This window comes from Adelges cooleyi, unplaced genomic scaffold (genome assembly GCF_023614345.1).
Source record: "Adelges cooleyi isolate 19-005CV unplaced genomic scaffold, UGA_ACOO_1.1 ACOO_flye_CR_arks_rails_tigmint_CR_PRNA_23, whole genome shotgun sequence".
NCBI classification, from domain to species: domain Eukaryota; kingdom Metazoa; phylum Arthropoda; class Insecta; order Hemiptera; family Adelgidae; genus Adelges; species Adelges cooleyi.
In genome coordinates, this window is record NW_026095893.1 from 11,751,296 (window position 1) to 11,769,168 (window position 17,873).

General features: G+C 28.8%; 2 protein-coding genes across 4 annotated transcripts; one reads left to right on the forward strand and one right to left on the reverse strand.

Annotated features, from left to right (window-relative positions):
* Positions 1-1,198: 1,198 nt before the first annotated feature.
* Positions 1,199-4,960, reverse strand: LOC126835711 (UDP-glycosyltransferase UGT5-like). Its single transcript, XM_050568473.1, has 5 exons — positions 4,615-4,960; positions 3,233-3,482; positions 2,569-3,161; positions 2,054-2,496; positions 1,199-1,983 (listed from the first exon to the last, which is right to left on the reverse strand). The coding sequence occupies exons 2-5, from the start codon at positions 3,480-3,482 to the stop codon at positions 1,695-1,697; spliced, it is 1,575 nt and encodes a 524-aa protein (XP_050424430.1). The 5' UTR covers positions 4,615-4,960; the 3' UTR covers positions 1,199-1,694.
* A 4,572-nt stretch (positions 4,961-9,532) lies between these two features.
* LOC126835714 (elongation factor 1-delta) lies at positions 9,533-16,789 on the forward strand. 3 transcript variants are annotated; one of them, XM_050568475.1, is made up of 12 exons: positions 9,533-9,675; positions 9,828-9,926; positions 11,863-11,904; positions 12,420-12,503; positions 12,880-12,940; positions 13,448-13,524; positions 13,600-13,633; positions 13,711-13,889; positions 14,488-14,557; positions 15,481-15,606; positions 16,364-16,479; positions 16,659-16,789. In XM_050568475.1, the coding sequence occupies exons 2-12, from the start codon at positions 9,834-9,836 to the stop codon at positions 16,695-16,697; spliced, it is 921 nt and encodes a 306-aa protein (XP_050424432.1). In that variant the 5' UTR covers positions 9,533-9,675; positions 9,828-9,833; the 3' UTR covers positions 16,698-16,789. The 3 variants fall into 3 exon arrangements, with proteins under 3 accessions (XP_050424432.1, XP_050424433.1, XP_050424434.1); XM_050568476.1 differs by lacking the exon at positions 11,863-11,904; XM_050568477.1 differs by lacking the exons at positions 11,863-11,904; positions 12,420-12,503.
* The last annotated feature ends 1,084 nt before the right edge of the window (positions 16,790-17,873 follow it).

Sequence of the window (17,873 nt, forward strand, 5' to 3'; positions counted from 1 at the left end):
CGAAAAACTTGGAAAATTGGCTTCTTTAAACGCGTTTTTCTCAATTTAGAAATACTACACACGCCGTGCAATGTAGCTCAATAAATTTTAATCCGATTAACATGTGGTTTGATGAAATTTTTCTCTTAACTTTGAATGAACCTAAAAGTTTATTAATTATTATTACTCAATTAATAATAAACACTGTTTTTTTAGAAATGTTGTATACAAGAAGTTTTACGATGATTTTAATAATAATAATAATAATAATAATTTTTCAAATGTTCAAATAAATCCTAAATAAATAATATCTATTAGGATTAATAATTGTGTAATATGAAGTAATCGGCCAAGTTTTACTTTTTATTTTACAATATAAAAATGGGGTACGTCATGATCGCAAAAAGAACAAAAATAATCATGTTTATCAACATTTTTATCATCATTATTACTATTATAAATTATGTAGTTTATATATAGTACCAACCTATTACTATAATCTAAGAGTTAATATCCAAAGTTCATTTTGACGCAAAAAAACAAGATCTAACGTCCGATACAAATAAATAACCAATAATATAAATTAATGTTAAACACGAAAAACATAGATATTTTTTATAATATAAAATACAATAAATTATTTAAAACATAATGTTTTTGAAAAAAAGAACTCAAGTACTTTTGCTTTAATATGAACAAAATATCCAAATAATTATTTTATATAGTTTTTCGAACAAATTGTAATAATAAATAAAATATTATAAAGGCACTAAATAATTGTTCTTTTTTAGTCTATGACCTTTTTTAGGTAGGTTCGGACACTCTTTCTCTACAAGAAACAAGAGCTGCCCTCCTGGGGAATTGAGTAAAGGGAGGTGGTTTCCCGTTGCCTTCCGAGCCAGTCAGGTGGTCATTTCCGTCTCCAGACGATTCCTCCATCCAACTAGAAAAAGTCCAGCGACCGAGATTCGAAAATAATTTGTATTTAAATAAAAATGGAAATAATAATTTTAAAAGAAAAACAAATTTATTTGATAAGATAAATAACAATTTATTAAAAATAAAAATGATTTAATAAAACACTAATTTAAAGTAGTTATATTTTTATTTAAATAAAAAATATCTAAGTCTTATAGAGATTATATATTTTAATCTAATATCTATGATAAATCACAGAAAATAAGCTTTAGCAGCAATTAGTGGTGATAGCAAAAACCCAAAATGTACACAAATGAATTTGATTTGAATTACTAAAACTATTAATAACTAGATAAAATTTGATTAATATTACAAAAATAATTGAATAGTGTAAACAGACTGTAAATGAAAATTCTATGGTATACATGTTTTTATTACGTAGTTTTGCTATTTATATCTTTCTACAGTAAAAAAATTAAAAGATTCTTATGTTATACACCTATTTTGTATAATTAGCAGTTAAGGATTTCGCTGTATAAATGAATAGTGTTCAATTTAGTGAAAAATGTATTATGGAAAGCTGAAGACGTAATATAAATGTATTATGAGAATTGTAGTGTTTGGAATTTGGAACACATGACTTGACTCCTTTCGATAATAATTCTTGGTTATGCTACTATGAAATAATAATTTTTTGTTAAAAAATATTAGCAAACCTAAAGTTGACAAGAAATTATTGTCGGATACTCAGACAATCAGTTATGTTATTGAAATTTATCTTAGAATAATAATAATTTCTAATTATTTTTTTTCAGCTTATCAATTTTTGATTTACGAGTTACACATCTGCAGCATAACATAAGCAATTTTATAAATACATAAAATGACAAAAATGAACTTAACAATAAAACTATAATAACATCACACAATAAAAACTGGAACCAATTTAACTGGTTTGCGGCTGTTTTAAGATGATGAGCTCCTTTATGGCGTATGACATATTCGATCCAATAAACTGCTTTATCCACTGGTTTCATTGGCTGATCTTGAAACCGACGTGACAATTCTTTAGCATTTTCTAAATATCTAATGAGAACAAAATACACAAATTGATTTATTAAAATTGTTACAATTAAAAATAGTAAAACAAACTTACGATTTATTATTCAGTATTTCATGTAAGCTATTTTCGAAAATAGCTTCTGTGAGTTCAGTGTATAAAACCCTTATACCAGCACCTCTTGATTCCATCATAATTGAATTATACTTTTGATCTCCAAAAATAGCTATAGCTAACATTGGAACACCATAGTAAACAGATTCTACAGTACTGCTAATACCTCCATGAGTGATGAAAAGAACACAATTTGAATGTCCTAGTATATCTAATTGAGGAAACCATTTTCTAACAATGACATTTGGTGGCAAGTCTGGTAGATCATCTGCCTCCCACTTCCATAACACTGTTTGCTTGAGCTTGCCCAGTTGTCGTAAAAATAAATCTACTTTTTCTTTGGGTAAATGCATTGCTTTAACGACGGAACCAAAACTGAAATAAACTACACCATTTGGGGCATTATCCATAATTTGTTGTATATCCTAAAATTAAAAAATGTTGCGTTAGTTTGTGTAGCTTAAACCATTTTTATTTGTATTTATTTTATTACTTACCTTCGGTAATTTAGAAGCAGGTTTTAAATGCATTCCTGCTACTTCTATAAATGATGGAACTAACGGTCGAGGGGATCCAATTGTAAAGTGAGCATTCATTAAAGTAAGAGATATATTTTTTGTCATTTCTTCTAAAGTTGGTCTACTTTCCCATCCAGTATAATTAAAATATTTATTCATAATTTCAGTTTGTTTAGGCATATAGAACAATGGATACAGAATAAATTGAAGTAGAGTAACAAAAACGTTAGTTAACCGTACAAAGAAAGACATGCGATCAGAATATCCTGAATTCTGATCAGGGATGTAAGCCGGATGAAATGGTTGACTGAACCATTGAGACACAAAAGCAACTGGAGTGGCTGGAATCAGTTGTACTACAGGTGCCCCATATTTATGACCCATTGCAACAAAACATTCATGTTGAAAATTTTCAAATATAACAAGATCAAATTGATAGCCATCAGTTTGAATAAATTCTAAAACTTTAGTATTATTTAATGCTCCATATGTTACTTCGGGACCGAAAAATAAAGTGCCAATAGGAATTGTTATTGGATTCAAATAATTTGCTATTTGTAATATACTGAAATCTGAAAAACAAATCAATGATTTATTACTAAATACTATGTTAAAAATTCTATACATTATGTTCATTTCTTACTACTATTTTTAGCAGTAGACTCGGATTGCTTCACCGATACATCAATATGATGAAAATTTGGAGGTGGATCTTTCAAAGAGAAATGTGACAAAACAGTGACGTTATGTCCTCGAATGGCGAGTTCTTTTAACATTGGTGAAAATGCTCCATAATGGCTCCGAGCAAATGTTGGTAAAAAAGCCAATATATTGGCTGACCAGCTGAGATTGACAGCATATGCCAAAATTATATAAAATAGTGATATGTTCATCTGTAATAAGTAATTTGTATTATTAGTACAGCATCATACACTTAATATTTTTAAATAAAATACATTTTTTTGTTATTTAATTATTACAAATTAATCAAATATGTCTATGGTTAAGAACTGCTAATAGATAGATATAATTTATAGATTACTGTTTTCTTTAAAAACTGTTTGTAATGTATATCTGAAGAATATTTTAACCAAATAATAATGCATATGGCGTATTGACTGGGAGTGGCTTTGGTTAACTTTAAGCCAGTTCGGTCGCCGGGTTGCATGGCATTTCAGCCATGCATCCGGGGTTGATAGTGTGGGTCGCCGCTAAAAATCCCGGGTGGTTACCCATCCGGGATCAAGCAGCAACAGACACAGCTTAACCTCAAGTGCCATGCGGCACCTGAGATGTCCACTGCGCCACACCTCCCAGTCCAAATGGTTTTAACCAAATTTGACTACTTAAAAAAAAAATATTGTATGCTTTGATTAAAAGTAAAAAAATATGCACATTTTTTAATGTTTTCTCAATTACAAAATAATTAAATGAATGTTTTCCACATTTGACCCTAGAAGGTTCCCTCAATATCCATTTTCTGATCTATAGATTGTATATAATATGGAGAAATTGGTTCAGTGGTTAAAAAGTTGATTTTAAGTCTATACAAAGGGGGGGGGGAATATTATTGTAAAACCAATACCTTTAACCACAAGAATAATATTGTAACGTTTAGTATATTGCATTCAGTTATTTATTTTGTAATAATTTGTATTTAATTAATAGTTGATCCTAATTCCTGTATGAATATTTATATCTTCTTCTTCTTCGGGCAAACGGCCGCTAGGACCATCCCGTCAAACACCCCTCCCTAGTCCGAGGCTTGATGTTTGAGTCCTGAACGTTAGTTTTTTTTACAAGGCAGGGTCGTTAGCTCTGCGCTTAACCCCCAATTTGGAGGGCCAGTCTACTCCAACCAATTAAGGTCAGAGTAGAGAGAACTGGACCAGCTAATTAAAGCAAGTCCAGTTCATAGCTCGGGGCCCCGGGTTCGCCATACCCGTCACGCTAGATTAGCGTTCCCCTGAGGGAATGAATATTTATATGGCAGATAAAAATGAATTCTTTAAAATTTATACTCACATTGGAATCCAGCAATAATAAGTTGGTCGTTCTTCTGAACTCGAATTCACTGCTCACAATATTGACAAAGTGAACCAAAGTCAGAAACCGTCTATTTGGTTTATAATAACAATTATATTGTTCGTAATAGTAAATAATTAATATGTTTATATAATAATTAATAACCAGTCACCATTGTTATTTGTTACAGTTGTTGCTATACAGAGACTAGATAATGATATCGTAATACTTATCACTTTATTGAAAGTATTTATCATTTAAATATTATCACAAATTACATAACTGCATAGTGCAAACAGCAAAATGTAAATCAGTAATCACGAACTAAGATCTTAGTACCTATCTTAGTTTATCTATTCTGTGGTTCGTGATTCATATTTAGACTTATGCATAGGTACACAGATTAAATGCAATTGTATCATTGGTTCATAGTTAATACACACCTGTATTAGAAATAATCTGATAACACAGCAAAAACAAACAAAATGAATTGCATTTTACCAAACATATCTTAACCCTTTGAGTAGGTACCCAGTGCTATTACAATGGCAAGGCTTTTTGAATAATTATATAAAATATTAATGCTATTAATTTTGATGCTGGCTTATTTAAAAAAACAACTTAGTAGACTTTAATAAAAATTATTGGTTTAACCCGGTTTAAATTTTAATTGAATTTTTATGTATTTTCCATGATAAAATATGCGTAGATTAATATATTTTGGCGATTAGATTGTGTACTTAAGTAATAAATACTGGTAAAAATGTTTAAAACCAGTAGGCTGTGTTAGTTCTTAAATTAAAATGTTAACATATTGTTATTTTAATTTATACATCCTAAATAATATCAAATATACACTAACACCTTGAACACCCACGTTCTAATATAATGGCATATTTGAACAATTATTTTAAACACATTTTTATTTTAGTAATTTGAAAATGTCAAATAAAAAAGGAATTTAATTGAAAAATGTTATGAATTTGATGTATAAAAATTAACGCCCAAGTTCAAATTTATTGAATATAATAAATAAAAATGTATTTAAAGTAAAAAATTATTTGGTGTGCTTTGAAAATGTATATCAAATAACTCTCGTTATTTTCTAAAAAATATTTGTAAATAAAAATAATACCAATTTTGCTCGCTTAAGCATATAGGTATGAACTAAAAACTTTAGTTGCTACTTGCTTAGATGTGTTTAGCCACAGGCTTAGTTCATCAAGATTTTTACTTTATTAGTATTGTACTTATAGATAATTAATACATTGGACTAAAACGTGTTTTGAACATGTAATTTAGCGCCGACCATCGCACGGATTGATTGCTTTCTTTTTATAATAAATAGGGTCTCTAGTTTACTTAACTAAACTACTTGATAAAATTGGTCTGTTCGCACAAGATTATAAAAAAAAAAATTACACTTCTAGTTTCGTGGACCGTACTCGGTACTATAGTTTCTTGAATACTCATTACTCGACTAAAATACTGGCATACCCACTATTAAGGCTAAATGAATTATTAGACTAAAGTCGAAACTAAAAACTAACAGTTTTTGAATGAAACATGACCTTTCAGAATGAGGCATAAAACAGACTTGGCCACAATGTAGATACCACTACTTTGATAGTCTGACTTTTTAGGGAGGGTCTGGAATTGGCCCTTTTTCACTGTTAGGTTTTTATTGGAGATATCAATATTTTTGCTGGCTTCAGCGTCGTGGGCGACATGTTCATTTTTTACGAGGCATTGGTAGGAGCATTTAATTAAATAATGATATTATTATGATTATTAAAATATTCTGTACTTGATGACCGATAAATGAAATAAAATATAATAAAATTACGAAATCATTATGTTTGATAAGTATTTACTGTCAATTACAAACAATTGCTTATTGTCATATTGTAACACTAAAAGACAACGTTTGTTTCGACGGTGCAGGAATCTGTGATTAATTAATAAAAACCTGTGCTAATCTAATCAAGCAATATGCATGCGCGTCACACTATACAATTAGAACTATACTTCCTAAAGCGGCATTCATTTTGGGAATATTTAAAATTTCAGATTTTTCTCGTTCGTTATACAATAAGACCTGTCTTTGTGCCAAACTTCACGTTTCTACCTGTACGGGAAGTGTTTTATAATTTTGATGATGAGTGAGTGAGTAAGTGAGTCAGTAATAAAAATGAAAACTTTAAAATTCTCCCCTTTTGAAAAGAGCTCAAATTTTTACAATATCTTAAGCTACTCGAACTTAATCTAGGTTTCAAATTTCAAAAGCTTATCTTAAGAGGACGCCACACACCCAATTTTTTAGCGCTAAAACCTGTCTACGCAGAATGGGTTTTACTCGGCCCACGATGGTCTTAGAGCAAAAACACCAAGTATAAAATAGAAAGATAATGACATTTTTGAAAGAATAGCATATCCGTTTTTTAAAAAATGTCCAAACAAAAAAGTTATTAATGTTTTAAAAAAGTAAAATTTACACTTTTTTTAACATTAAATATTGAACTATGTACTAATTATATCGAAAAAAGGATATGCTTATCCCTCTAAAATGTCATTATCTTTCGATTTTATACTTGGTGTTTTTGCTCTAAAACTATCGTGGACCGAGTAAACCCTGTTCTGCGTAGACAAGTTTTTACGCTAGATTTGTAAATTTGTACGTCGTCATGTGCTGCTTCTAACGGGGCGTTCAAGTATTATTTATAATGGACCGTGCGGAGTGCGGGGGTAACGGTCAGCCGCCGTCCGTCCGTCGACCGACAGCCGAAAAACGGCAGGGTTGAGAGTTATCGGTAGCGGTGACACCGCAATTATTACCTGAAGAATAAACAGATAATCCATTTTTTAACAATTGATTTTCAATAACACGGACAAATAATAGTTGCTCAGCGATACCGTCATTTAATATTTGCTTTTTTGTGTTCATTATTTTTTAGAAAACTAACTGAATAACCAGGCTTTGCTTGTTCGAAAAAGGTAGAAAGTGTGTTAAATTATGATTTATAAGAATTGTGATTTAAAAAAATATTTGGGGAAAGGGAGGGTGGAAGAGTTGATTGCACACTCTGTGAAATTTTTTTTAAAAATGTTCAAATGCCTCTCCGAAAAAACGAAACATTGTAATACAATATGCGCCCTCCTCCCCACTCCAGACCAAAGGGTGACGCTGTGACTCTAGGGGAGAAGGAGTATTAGGATACTGTGTGAAAAATAAATAATAATTAAAATAAAAACAATAAAATTATTTAAATGCATCGCCAAAAAACCGGGACATTGAAATACATGTGTGCCCTCCTCTCTCCTAGTCAAAAATGAGAAAAATTACGGCACACCACAACTTTTTTAAAAAATATTCTATTAAGTTCCAAATGTATATGGAATATTCTTTAGATATAGTACTACCGCTAAACGTTGACAAATAAAAAAAATTATTATAAACCCTTCCTTTATGTGTGAGTTAATCACCAGTCAACGGGTATTTAAAAATATTTTCATTCTATTGCCAACTCCGATATACGGGTAACTATGTCATTAAATTGTTATAGACAGACGATAAACCCTATTCGTATTAACCCTAACAACAAAAATACTTTTTTAAGCAAGTTAATGCCAATAGGGTATTTAAAAATGCTTTTTTAAATATTTGTATTTCTACCATTATAGATCAAAACGTTAATTAAAAAATAATTTTATCAATTTCAGTTCTAATGAATCATATAGACCTGTGACCTCTCCGCCGCAATATGCTCCATCCCCACTATGCCCCTACCCCACTGTATTGGCTTTTTAAAATTATTTATACATAATAATATATTCGTATAATAGTGCGTAATTTTGGAAATTATCGCATGTCGTTCTTATGCTTTAAAAGTCGTATGCCAAGTGCCGACGGCAGCCAATTACCACCGTAATTCGTGGGATAACAATAGAACTGAATACTGATAATCTAATTTTAACTGAACGTATTATTTTGTAAATATTGAAGAATTAAGAAATATGCCTATACTAAGAAAATACTATATTTTTGTTGCACATAAAAGCCGCTATTCTATTTGTCCTATTGTGTTTTGTGTTTTATAGTGAAATTTTTAACAATTTATTATTTTATTCTTACTTGTAATATAATTACAAAAATTTTAATTATAATTCTACAATAATTTTTATAATTGTAAATTTTATAATAATTACCAATAAAATTTAATAATAATTGAAATATTAAAAATATCATATTACTTTTCTTGTGTAAATATATGTAATTGGGTTTTAGTTCATGATTTTGTCGGTATTAAAAATATCAGTAACAAAATTATTTGAATTGTTTTATTTATAGTTTGTAAAGTTAAAATTATAAAAACATAATTCAAGCTATGGTAGAACATAGAGTTTCTATTTTATTAATATATGTATATAATTAGGCAAACAGTAGTTTTTAATCAATAACTAATTCGTGGGTGCGCGCAGATACTATAAATATGTCGGCTGTATACAGCGTATGCAATTTCAAAGTATACGAATCGTCTACCAACGACGTTCATTCTATAATAAAACACGGTCCCGTACGAGAAATTGTCAGACCGGTTACGTCAACAGTAACGTGATAGGCGGGGCTAAAAACGCGTGCCTGCGCCTCGCTAAAACACCTAACAGCGCGTTCTATCGGTCGTTGCACGCGTTCCACTTTTGGTGTGGCGTCCTCTTAGGAGGAAACAGAGATATGTTGGTTAAAAAAACTGAGTGAATTGGTTAGTGTACACATGATATAATAGTTTTATCATGAGTGTACACTGGCATTGCTAATTGCTGGAATGCCCTTAGATATTTTAACACTTTAATCCTAATAACAATGAACATAGAAGCGATGTTCAATACCGATTACCGATTTTTGTTATCAAGAATACTCTTATCACTATAACATTCCTAGAGAGACTTGTTACTAACTTCCTTCTGTTAAAAATTTCCAAATTTTGAAAAACGTGTTCTCACACGTTAGTTAGCAAAAAACTCAAATTCCTGAAGTTGTGTTACATAAAAAATTATATTTACGTAAGTATATAACTATATTTGTCAGCACTATTGACTTATTAATAGTACTGTCTCTCTAACATATTTTAGAAGGTAAATTTCGGTAGGTTTTCATCTACCCTATGCTTCTTTTATTACCATCTGTACATTCCTTTATTTTTTATTATTTTTAGCTAATCATGTCTTTGGAGATTTTAGCTCAAGAAAAAGTGTGGCTCGACAAAGCTAAGTATGCCGAAGCGGAACGTATATACTATGAAAAACAGTCACAGGTAATTTTATATTTTAGTTGTTTTACATCCCAGTTGGTGATTGAACTGTATTTTTTAATCTAATCATTTGTTTGTTAAATATTATATACAATTATACATGTATATGTGTGAGAGAGTTTAAAAAAAACAATCATATGTATATAAGAAGTATTAAAGTTAAAAAAAATGTAGTATTTTGAACCAATTAAGCAGGACAATGACACATTTATGTGGCTATAATAGTGAGGTATGTAGTTCAAAGTAAAAGGTCAACCTTTCATTACATAATTACCGGGGTGTTCTAAACACCCACGGTCATTAATTAATTAATTCACTAATTTCATTTATTAACTTATTAACTGGTAGGGCGATGTTAACCTCCATACCGGCACGCAGGCGGTAGTTTACCATTTCATTCATAAAAGTGCACGCAAATTTTCCTTATGGGAATGGGATTGGATTGGAGGGGTGTGTTATTCTTTAGTGACCCAATATGATAAATGGTAATGTCATCCTTGCTACAGTTTTATGTTCACTTTCTTAAGTCAACGTGTAAAGTGCAATTTAGTGGTAGATTACCACCAAATTGCGTTCCCATTTATGTAACTTTTTTAAAGAAAAGTGTATATTTTTCTGATACAATATATTTCACAGGTATTTCTTCACTATAATTCAATACAAAATATATCCAACAATAATTTTAAAGATTTTAGATAAATTTTTGAGCAAAATAGTCACAAAAACAAGGAGACTGTAAATTACTGTTGCGTGCCCGCTAGGAAAGGCACCCGCCCAGATGAAGGTTAATAAGTTTTCTATTTATACAAAATGATACATACCTAATTAAAGGTTAAGGGCAAAACAATATTTTGTACCACTGTTCTGATACATGGTAATGAATTTAAATGAAAATTTTTTTATATTTGCAAGTTGTGCTTAATAGCTAAATCAACCATCTCTTTCTAACATACTATACAAGAACGTAATCAAATGTTATCAAGACAACATGTTCTTTAATTTTAATTTATCAAAAGGAAAAACTTTTTTACTCGCTAAAATATATAAACCTACATCTAATTAGAACTTTTTAAAACTAATAATTAATAGTAAATTTATTTTTATTCCATAAACATAATTTATACATTTTTTTTACACCCTGCCTACCAGTGTTTTTTTTATACTGATAACACAAAATTGCAAATTGTTGTGCATAAAAAAAAACAACAATTTGTTAAGTATGTTATTTTGTATATATGCTATTTGTCCAGAGAATTTCTCAATTTATGGAGGCCGATGAATTAAAAAAAATAAAAATAAGGCTGTCTTACTATAAATAAGATCTCTAAATCTCTCAAACCTTAATACACTTCTGTTTTTACCATTTTTATGACTACTAATTAAGTACATTATTACCTCATAATTTTTAAAACCTACAAAAATATATATATAATAAAACAATATTGCTTTACTAACTAAACTAACAAAAAGAGTAAACAATATTTCTTATTTATAATAATATTATTTGTTATACTTCTCTGAAAATTAAAGTTTTATTTTCAAAGTACTTTATGCACTACAAAGCTGTTCTATAATATATTATATTGTATAAGGTATTTTTTTTTTTATGTAAATATTTCCTTGGTTTAATTTTAAATAATTAGTCTTTAATTTTCAGTTAAGCGGCCCCTACACCAACAATATTATTGCATAATTGATAGTCTAGAATAGATATTAAAGAATTTTGCAATACAATTTCAACACAATTGGATTTCTTCAATGTATTGCATAGTTCTTATTAACTAAATTTTATTGTGCGTGTAAGAGCTGCTTTATACTGCTGTATTTCGGGTATCACTATTACAATCATGGTTATTATTACTTAATATAATTTACTTCTAGAGTATTATTTATTGGTGTAAAGTTTAATATTTCTTGGTATAATACATATTTATTGCAGATTAAAGGTGAAGGCAATTTATTATTAGCTACTAAAACTGCAGTAAGTGCACATTTTACTATTTGTTTCAGTCCATTTTGAGTAATACAACAGCTTAGTATGGTACTGATAAAAATTTAACATTTAAGGAATAAATTATTTCATGGGACCTAACTAATGAAATGTCCTAAATTTCTTTGCATCGAGTTTGTCTATATTAAATAATTTTCAATGAAATATAGTCCAATACAAAATAAATTAACTGATACAACTTTCCAGTTGCGATTTTGTAATTCGAAATATTGTGTATTTATTTGTTTTTAACACTTACACTTTAATGTTATATATATAAGTTTTTAATAACTGGAGCACTAATTATACAATGTATTAGAACAGATATATTTATAATTGATTTTTTTTTTTAGTTAGAATGATGTAGTTATTATTTTACTCTTAAAGTATCTTTATTAATGTAATTTTATAATAAAAAAATGTAGCAATATTATTTTGAATCGTGGCTAATATTTAGTTCCTATTAAATAATATTAATAAAACCATCAACATTTTTATTTTGCTAGAATACCTGTCAAGCCCCTGGAAAGAAAGTGCTGTTAGCTGAAATTGAAAAAGCACGTCAAATTTTGCACGACAAAGTTCAAAATGTAAGACAAACTCGCTGAAAATATATAGAATGAAGAGTACAGCTTGACATATTAATTCATGGCATTTAAAGCCAAATTTCATATGTTAACAAGCACTTATTTGTACTTTTATATTAATTCTAAACTAATACTTTTTCAAGCACAAACAATTATATTTTATACCACAATTTTGATAGTTTTGTATTTTGCTGGACTCTTACATTTTTCTTCTTTTATGACACTACTAACTTGCATACACGTAATTCATGTTGAAATCATAATTATCATTTTCACTTATCAATGTCAATTTAATAATAATGTGAACTATGTCGAGTAGAAGTTGAAAAAAATTCTAATAGTATTAATATTAATAAAAAAAAAAATAAACATATTTCAGGTAAATGAAATTGAGTCTTCTAATATTTGTTCAAATACAGGAAGAAATGAAACAAATAGTGGTAAGTAACTTATGTTGCTTTTTTTAACATGTTTTTATTGAAATCTGAGTGTGGTTTATTTTTCCAACCGTAATTTTCAACATATAATATGTAATTTCTCAAAGACATGTTTTTCTCTTACGATTTACTTCTAAAATAATTATTATTACTCTAAGCCCTATTTTAGTTATTATTTCACTTACTATATATTAATCATATTGTAGTTAGTGTTGAAGATAACATATTGCTGATATACATATACACATAGAGTGTATTATTTGTATAGTTAAGGGTTTAAAAAATATTCATTTGTTTACTGTATTTGTTTCTAAGTTTTTTTCAAAATAATGTCAATTCAAATTAAACCAGATTCTAAGGTACTCAAATTGAACGTTTAAAATTGTATTATTGAAAGTTTTTGAATACTATTTGTTGTATAATGTCTATATTCATTTATACCTATATTCTAAAATATATTACTAATTTTAAATTTAAAAAGAAAAATTTTTTTTTTATTTAATATTTTAGCTCTTGCAGAATTAAAAACCGCCTTTCAAAAGTTGGAACTTCGTGTCAGTGCATTAGAAGGAAAATCACCTTTGAGCGTAAGTTAAACAATAACAATAGTTTAGCTGTTTAGGTTAAAGTATAGAGATTAAATTTTGTTTGATTGGTTTCAGAATTCATCCACAAGTACAAATTCATTAAATCAAGGTATTCGTTTAAAAAACAGATTTTATATTTAGTTTAGAATAATTGAATACGTTTTACTAATGTTGATTTATTTGTAGATGTCAACCAACTGCAAAGCCTCTTAAAACAATTGGAAGTTCGGGTCACTACTTTAGAAGCTAAAATATCACCTTCTGCAACAAGTAATATATCAGTACAAAAAGAAGCTCCTAAAAAAACTGAAAAGAATGATGATGGTGATGATGACGATGTTGATCTATTTGGATCAGATTCAGAAGTAAAATTTTACTTAATTTTTCTATATATATCCGCTGGAATAAAATTACCAACTTTGATTTTGATAACCTTTTATCGATCGCATAGTTTCCAGCTACTTTTATATTAAGTGTGACTTAGGTAAGACATGTCAGTCACAAAAACTATATTATGTGACTGGGGTAAATTTGTATGATGTGCGACTGATAGAAGAGGTGACAGTGGAAGAACCGCTAATATGAATTAAGAATTCATCTGTAAACAAAATAAAAAAAACCCTCTCCAAGAGAACTTGAAATTAGAGATTTGTTTTGCGTGCTGTTTTGAAGGAGGGAATTGAAGACCTTTGATGGGGCTCTTATAATTTGTCGAATAAAAATAAATTTATATAAGTTTGATTCAAATCCAAAATCGTCAGGTATTAACCACAAACCTTCCTCTCTAAGTTACTACTGCAATACAAAATGAAAAATTTCATTATTTTTGTTTTCTGTAATCTGTACACTCAACTGCTTTTAGAGGCAGAGGTTCTTATTATAAAATAATAAATAAGCATTATAATTTTACTATTATTTATTATAAATAATAAAGTATACTATTAACATAATGACATTTTATAGGAAGAAAGTGAAGAAGCTGCCAAATTAAAAGCCCAACGAGTGGCTGAGTATGCTGCACGCAAATCTAAAAGTAAATTTGTATTAATTTTGTTAACATAAATTGAAAATATATGTGTACATTTTAGTTTTTATGCAAATGTTAAAAAAAAAAGTGCTACCGAGCAACAACAAGAAAAACTATTAGTATCGTTATAAACACATTTATTGTGTATTGGTGTATTATGATGATGCATACATTTTTAAATCAGCTCATGTTAAATTGTTGTGATCCACCCTATTTTAGTAATTTTTAGTAATATATTATTACGATTTATAGATTCGGACCAAATCACCTCTTTTTTACTATATTAATTTATCAATAAATATAAATGTAATTCAAGTATAAAAAAATCAAATCGCATGCTTGATTTTCGGATATATCCGCGTCAATGGTTGTTAACCGACGTTTCGGGCTCTGCAAAGAGTACGAGTACAGTCACGGCAGCAGAACAGTAGTGACATTACCCTGAAGATGGATTCTGCAAAGAGTCCGAAACGTCGGTTAACAACCATTGACGCGGATATATCCGAAAATCAAGCATGTGATATTTTAGTCCGTGAAAGTTTCAACACATTCAAAATCAAATTGGTTATCAACTTTTTGTAAATTCTAAATCGGCCACATTATTTATATTTTTTCAGAAGTTCCTATGTCTTTTATACAATAATTAATTTATAATCACTGACTTATATGCTTTTTGATAAAATTAAGCCAACAGATATGCGATAGATTTTAAATCAGTAATAACTTTTGTATAACTTATTAGTAAAATTTGGTTATAAGTTATATTTTAAATTCAGTGTAGTATGTCTAAAAATTGAATGTAAACTTAGAATAAAACATGAACATTTTCTCATTACAATTGGCTTTAAAAATGTATTGTTCTGTTTAAATGTCGTGAATTTTTTTGATTATAATATGTAATTGTAATATACTATTTTTATTTATTACAGAACCTACTCTTGTTGCTAAATCAAATATTATTTTGGATGTGAAGCCGTGGGATGATGAAACTGACATGAAAGAGTTGGAGAAAGAAGTTCGAAAAGTTGCTACTGACGGTTTATTGTGGGGAGCTTGTAAGTTTTTTTTTTATTTATTTAAAAGAGTTTATAAAAAAAAAAAGTTAAAAATTATGCAATTCTAAAAAAATAATTTGAATTTGTTTTTAAGTGATTTATTATGAGTTTCATTATACTGAACATTATAATATATTATATTTTGAAAATAATAACTGTATTATTATCATACTTTTGACTTTTGAGCGGACCTCATTTTATTGTATATTTTTATACCTAAGGAAGGGGGGGAGCTAAACTAATAACAAGTGTATGACTAACTAATTATTTTAAAAAGCAAACAATAATTTTTTAGTCGTCTGTTACTGAGTTCTTCATTCTTTACTCGTTAATTAACCCTTAAGTGCACGCGTATTAAATTGTAACGTTTAACTACGCTAGCGGTACGGAGTGCCGCAACGTCAGATATGACCACTTAGAACTACTATTTGAACACTGATAAGACAACATGATTAATCAATGCTATCATGATCATCTAGTGTATTGATAACACAAGAGATAGAATGGGGTCATGGTGTAATCATGTGGCCAATATCCGCGTAAATTAAAATGGCGCAAAAATGCGGTAAGCCGTGCCGTTTAGCGTGCATTTAAGGGTTAATTTTAAAAGTTATAATTATTTAATAATTTAGGACTTCAGTGATTTATTTTTACACTGAAGTTGAATCACGAGTCTCCCACATGATTTGCGTAAAACATGATATATTTTTATTGTTTTTAACTCGTCATAAATAATATAAAAAGTTAATTTTTTTAGCAAAATTGGTACCTTTGGCCTATGGTATTCATAAACTTCAAATCAGTTGTGTCGTTGAGGATGAAAAAGTTTCTATCGATTGGTTACAAGAAACTTTGCAGGAAATTGAAGATTATGTAAGTTGTATCTTTGTATATTATACGTTGAACAATAAAGTGCCAACTAAAACGATGGCGCAGCCAGAAGTAATAGGTTTTAGATTCTGCATTGGTTCATTCTTAAGTTAAATAGTGTATAATTAAGCATGAATTATTAATATATTAGTTATAATAATAATTATTATTTTATTTTTCAGGTTCAAAGTGTAGACATAGCAGCCTTCAACAAAATTTAAATTTTAAAAGTCAAACTAATTTATCGGAAAAATAAAATATCTTTAAAACGATAAAATAATTATTTTACAGTAATATACAATTTCAATTAATATATTTATCATTTTATTTATTTTTCTATTCATGTGTCTTTTACCTAGTTCTTTATTAAGTAATTTAAAAATCGATCAACAATCCTGCAAATATTGATATTATACTTTGGCACATTTTTATAAACATTATATGACATACTGGTGGAGCCAAACTCAATACTGAGGTTAAACTACTACTGAACTACGTTTAAAGCAGACACCCTGCTTTCGTGTCACTATTTTATGTCGTTTTCGAGCTGGGAGACCAAGGCTAAACTATGTTCCATGCTAAAATATTAACAAAGAGGTCATTCTTAAACTATTTGCAGATAAACATAAATATATCCTGTTAAATTAAAAAAAATATGTTATAAATAATTAAATTAAAATTTGTAAGTTTTTTTTAAATATATTATTTTGAAGTACTTCTATAAATGTTTTGTAATAGTAAAATTTTAGCCCCCCCCCCTCCCTTCTAACAAGCCAAATGTACGCCCATGCTTATGAGTAACTTTGAAGTATATTTTTCTGAAAATAGTTTCTATACCTATGATTTATTAATTTGAATTATAACTTTTTTGGCAGAAAGAGAAAAGGTACGTTTCTGGCGTAATGCCCAGGTCGCAGTTACAGATGAAATCATTATAAAAAAAGGCTTCAATGTGGAACTGTAGACGGTAGAAATAATTTTAAAGGCAATCGTGTGGTTAAAATTGTATTTTTAAGATTAGGGTTAAGCTATAAATAAAAATAAAACATTAAAATGATTAATACAAATAACTTGCTGATACCTGTTGACAGTTTAATCATTTACACGCCAGCCTGGAAATTCAATAAAAGTTTAATTTTCTCCTTTTTGAGGGGTTTTAATGGACAAAAAAGGTTTGACTAGGTACCGATTTTTGAGAAAATTATGTGTTGTAACTCTACTCTATAACACTATATCTTCAGTCTAATATTCAGACATAAGTTCAAAAACTACGTTCGAAAAAGTGAAATAAAAAAAAAGTTTTTACTCTTTGGAAAAAGGGTTTTTGATAGGGTTGCCAACTTTCAAATTGTGTAATGTAGGACAATATTTTTCCATATATGTCCAAGGGGTCAAAA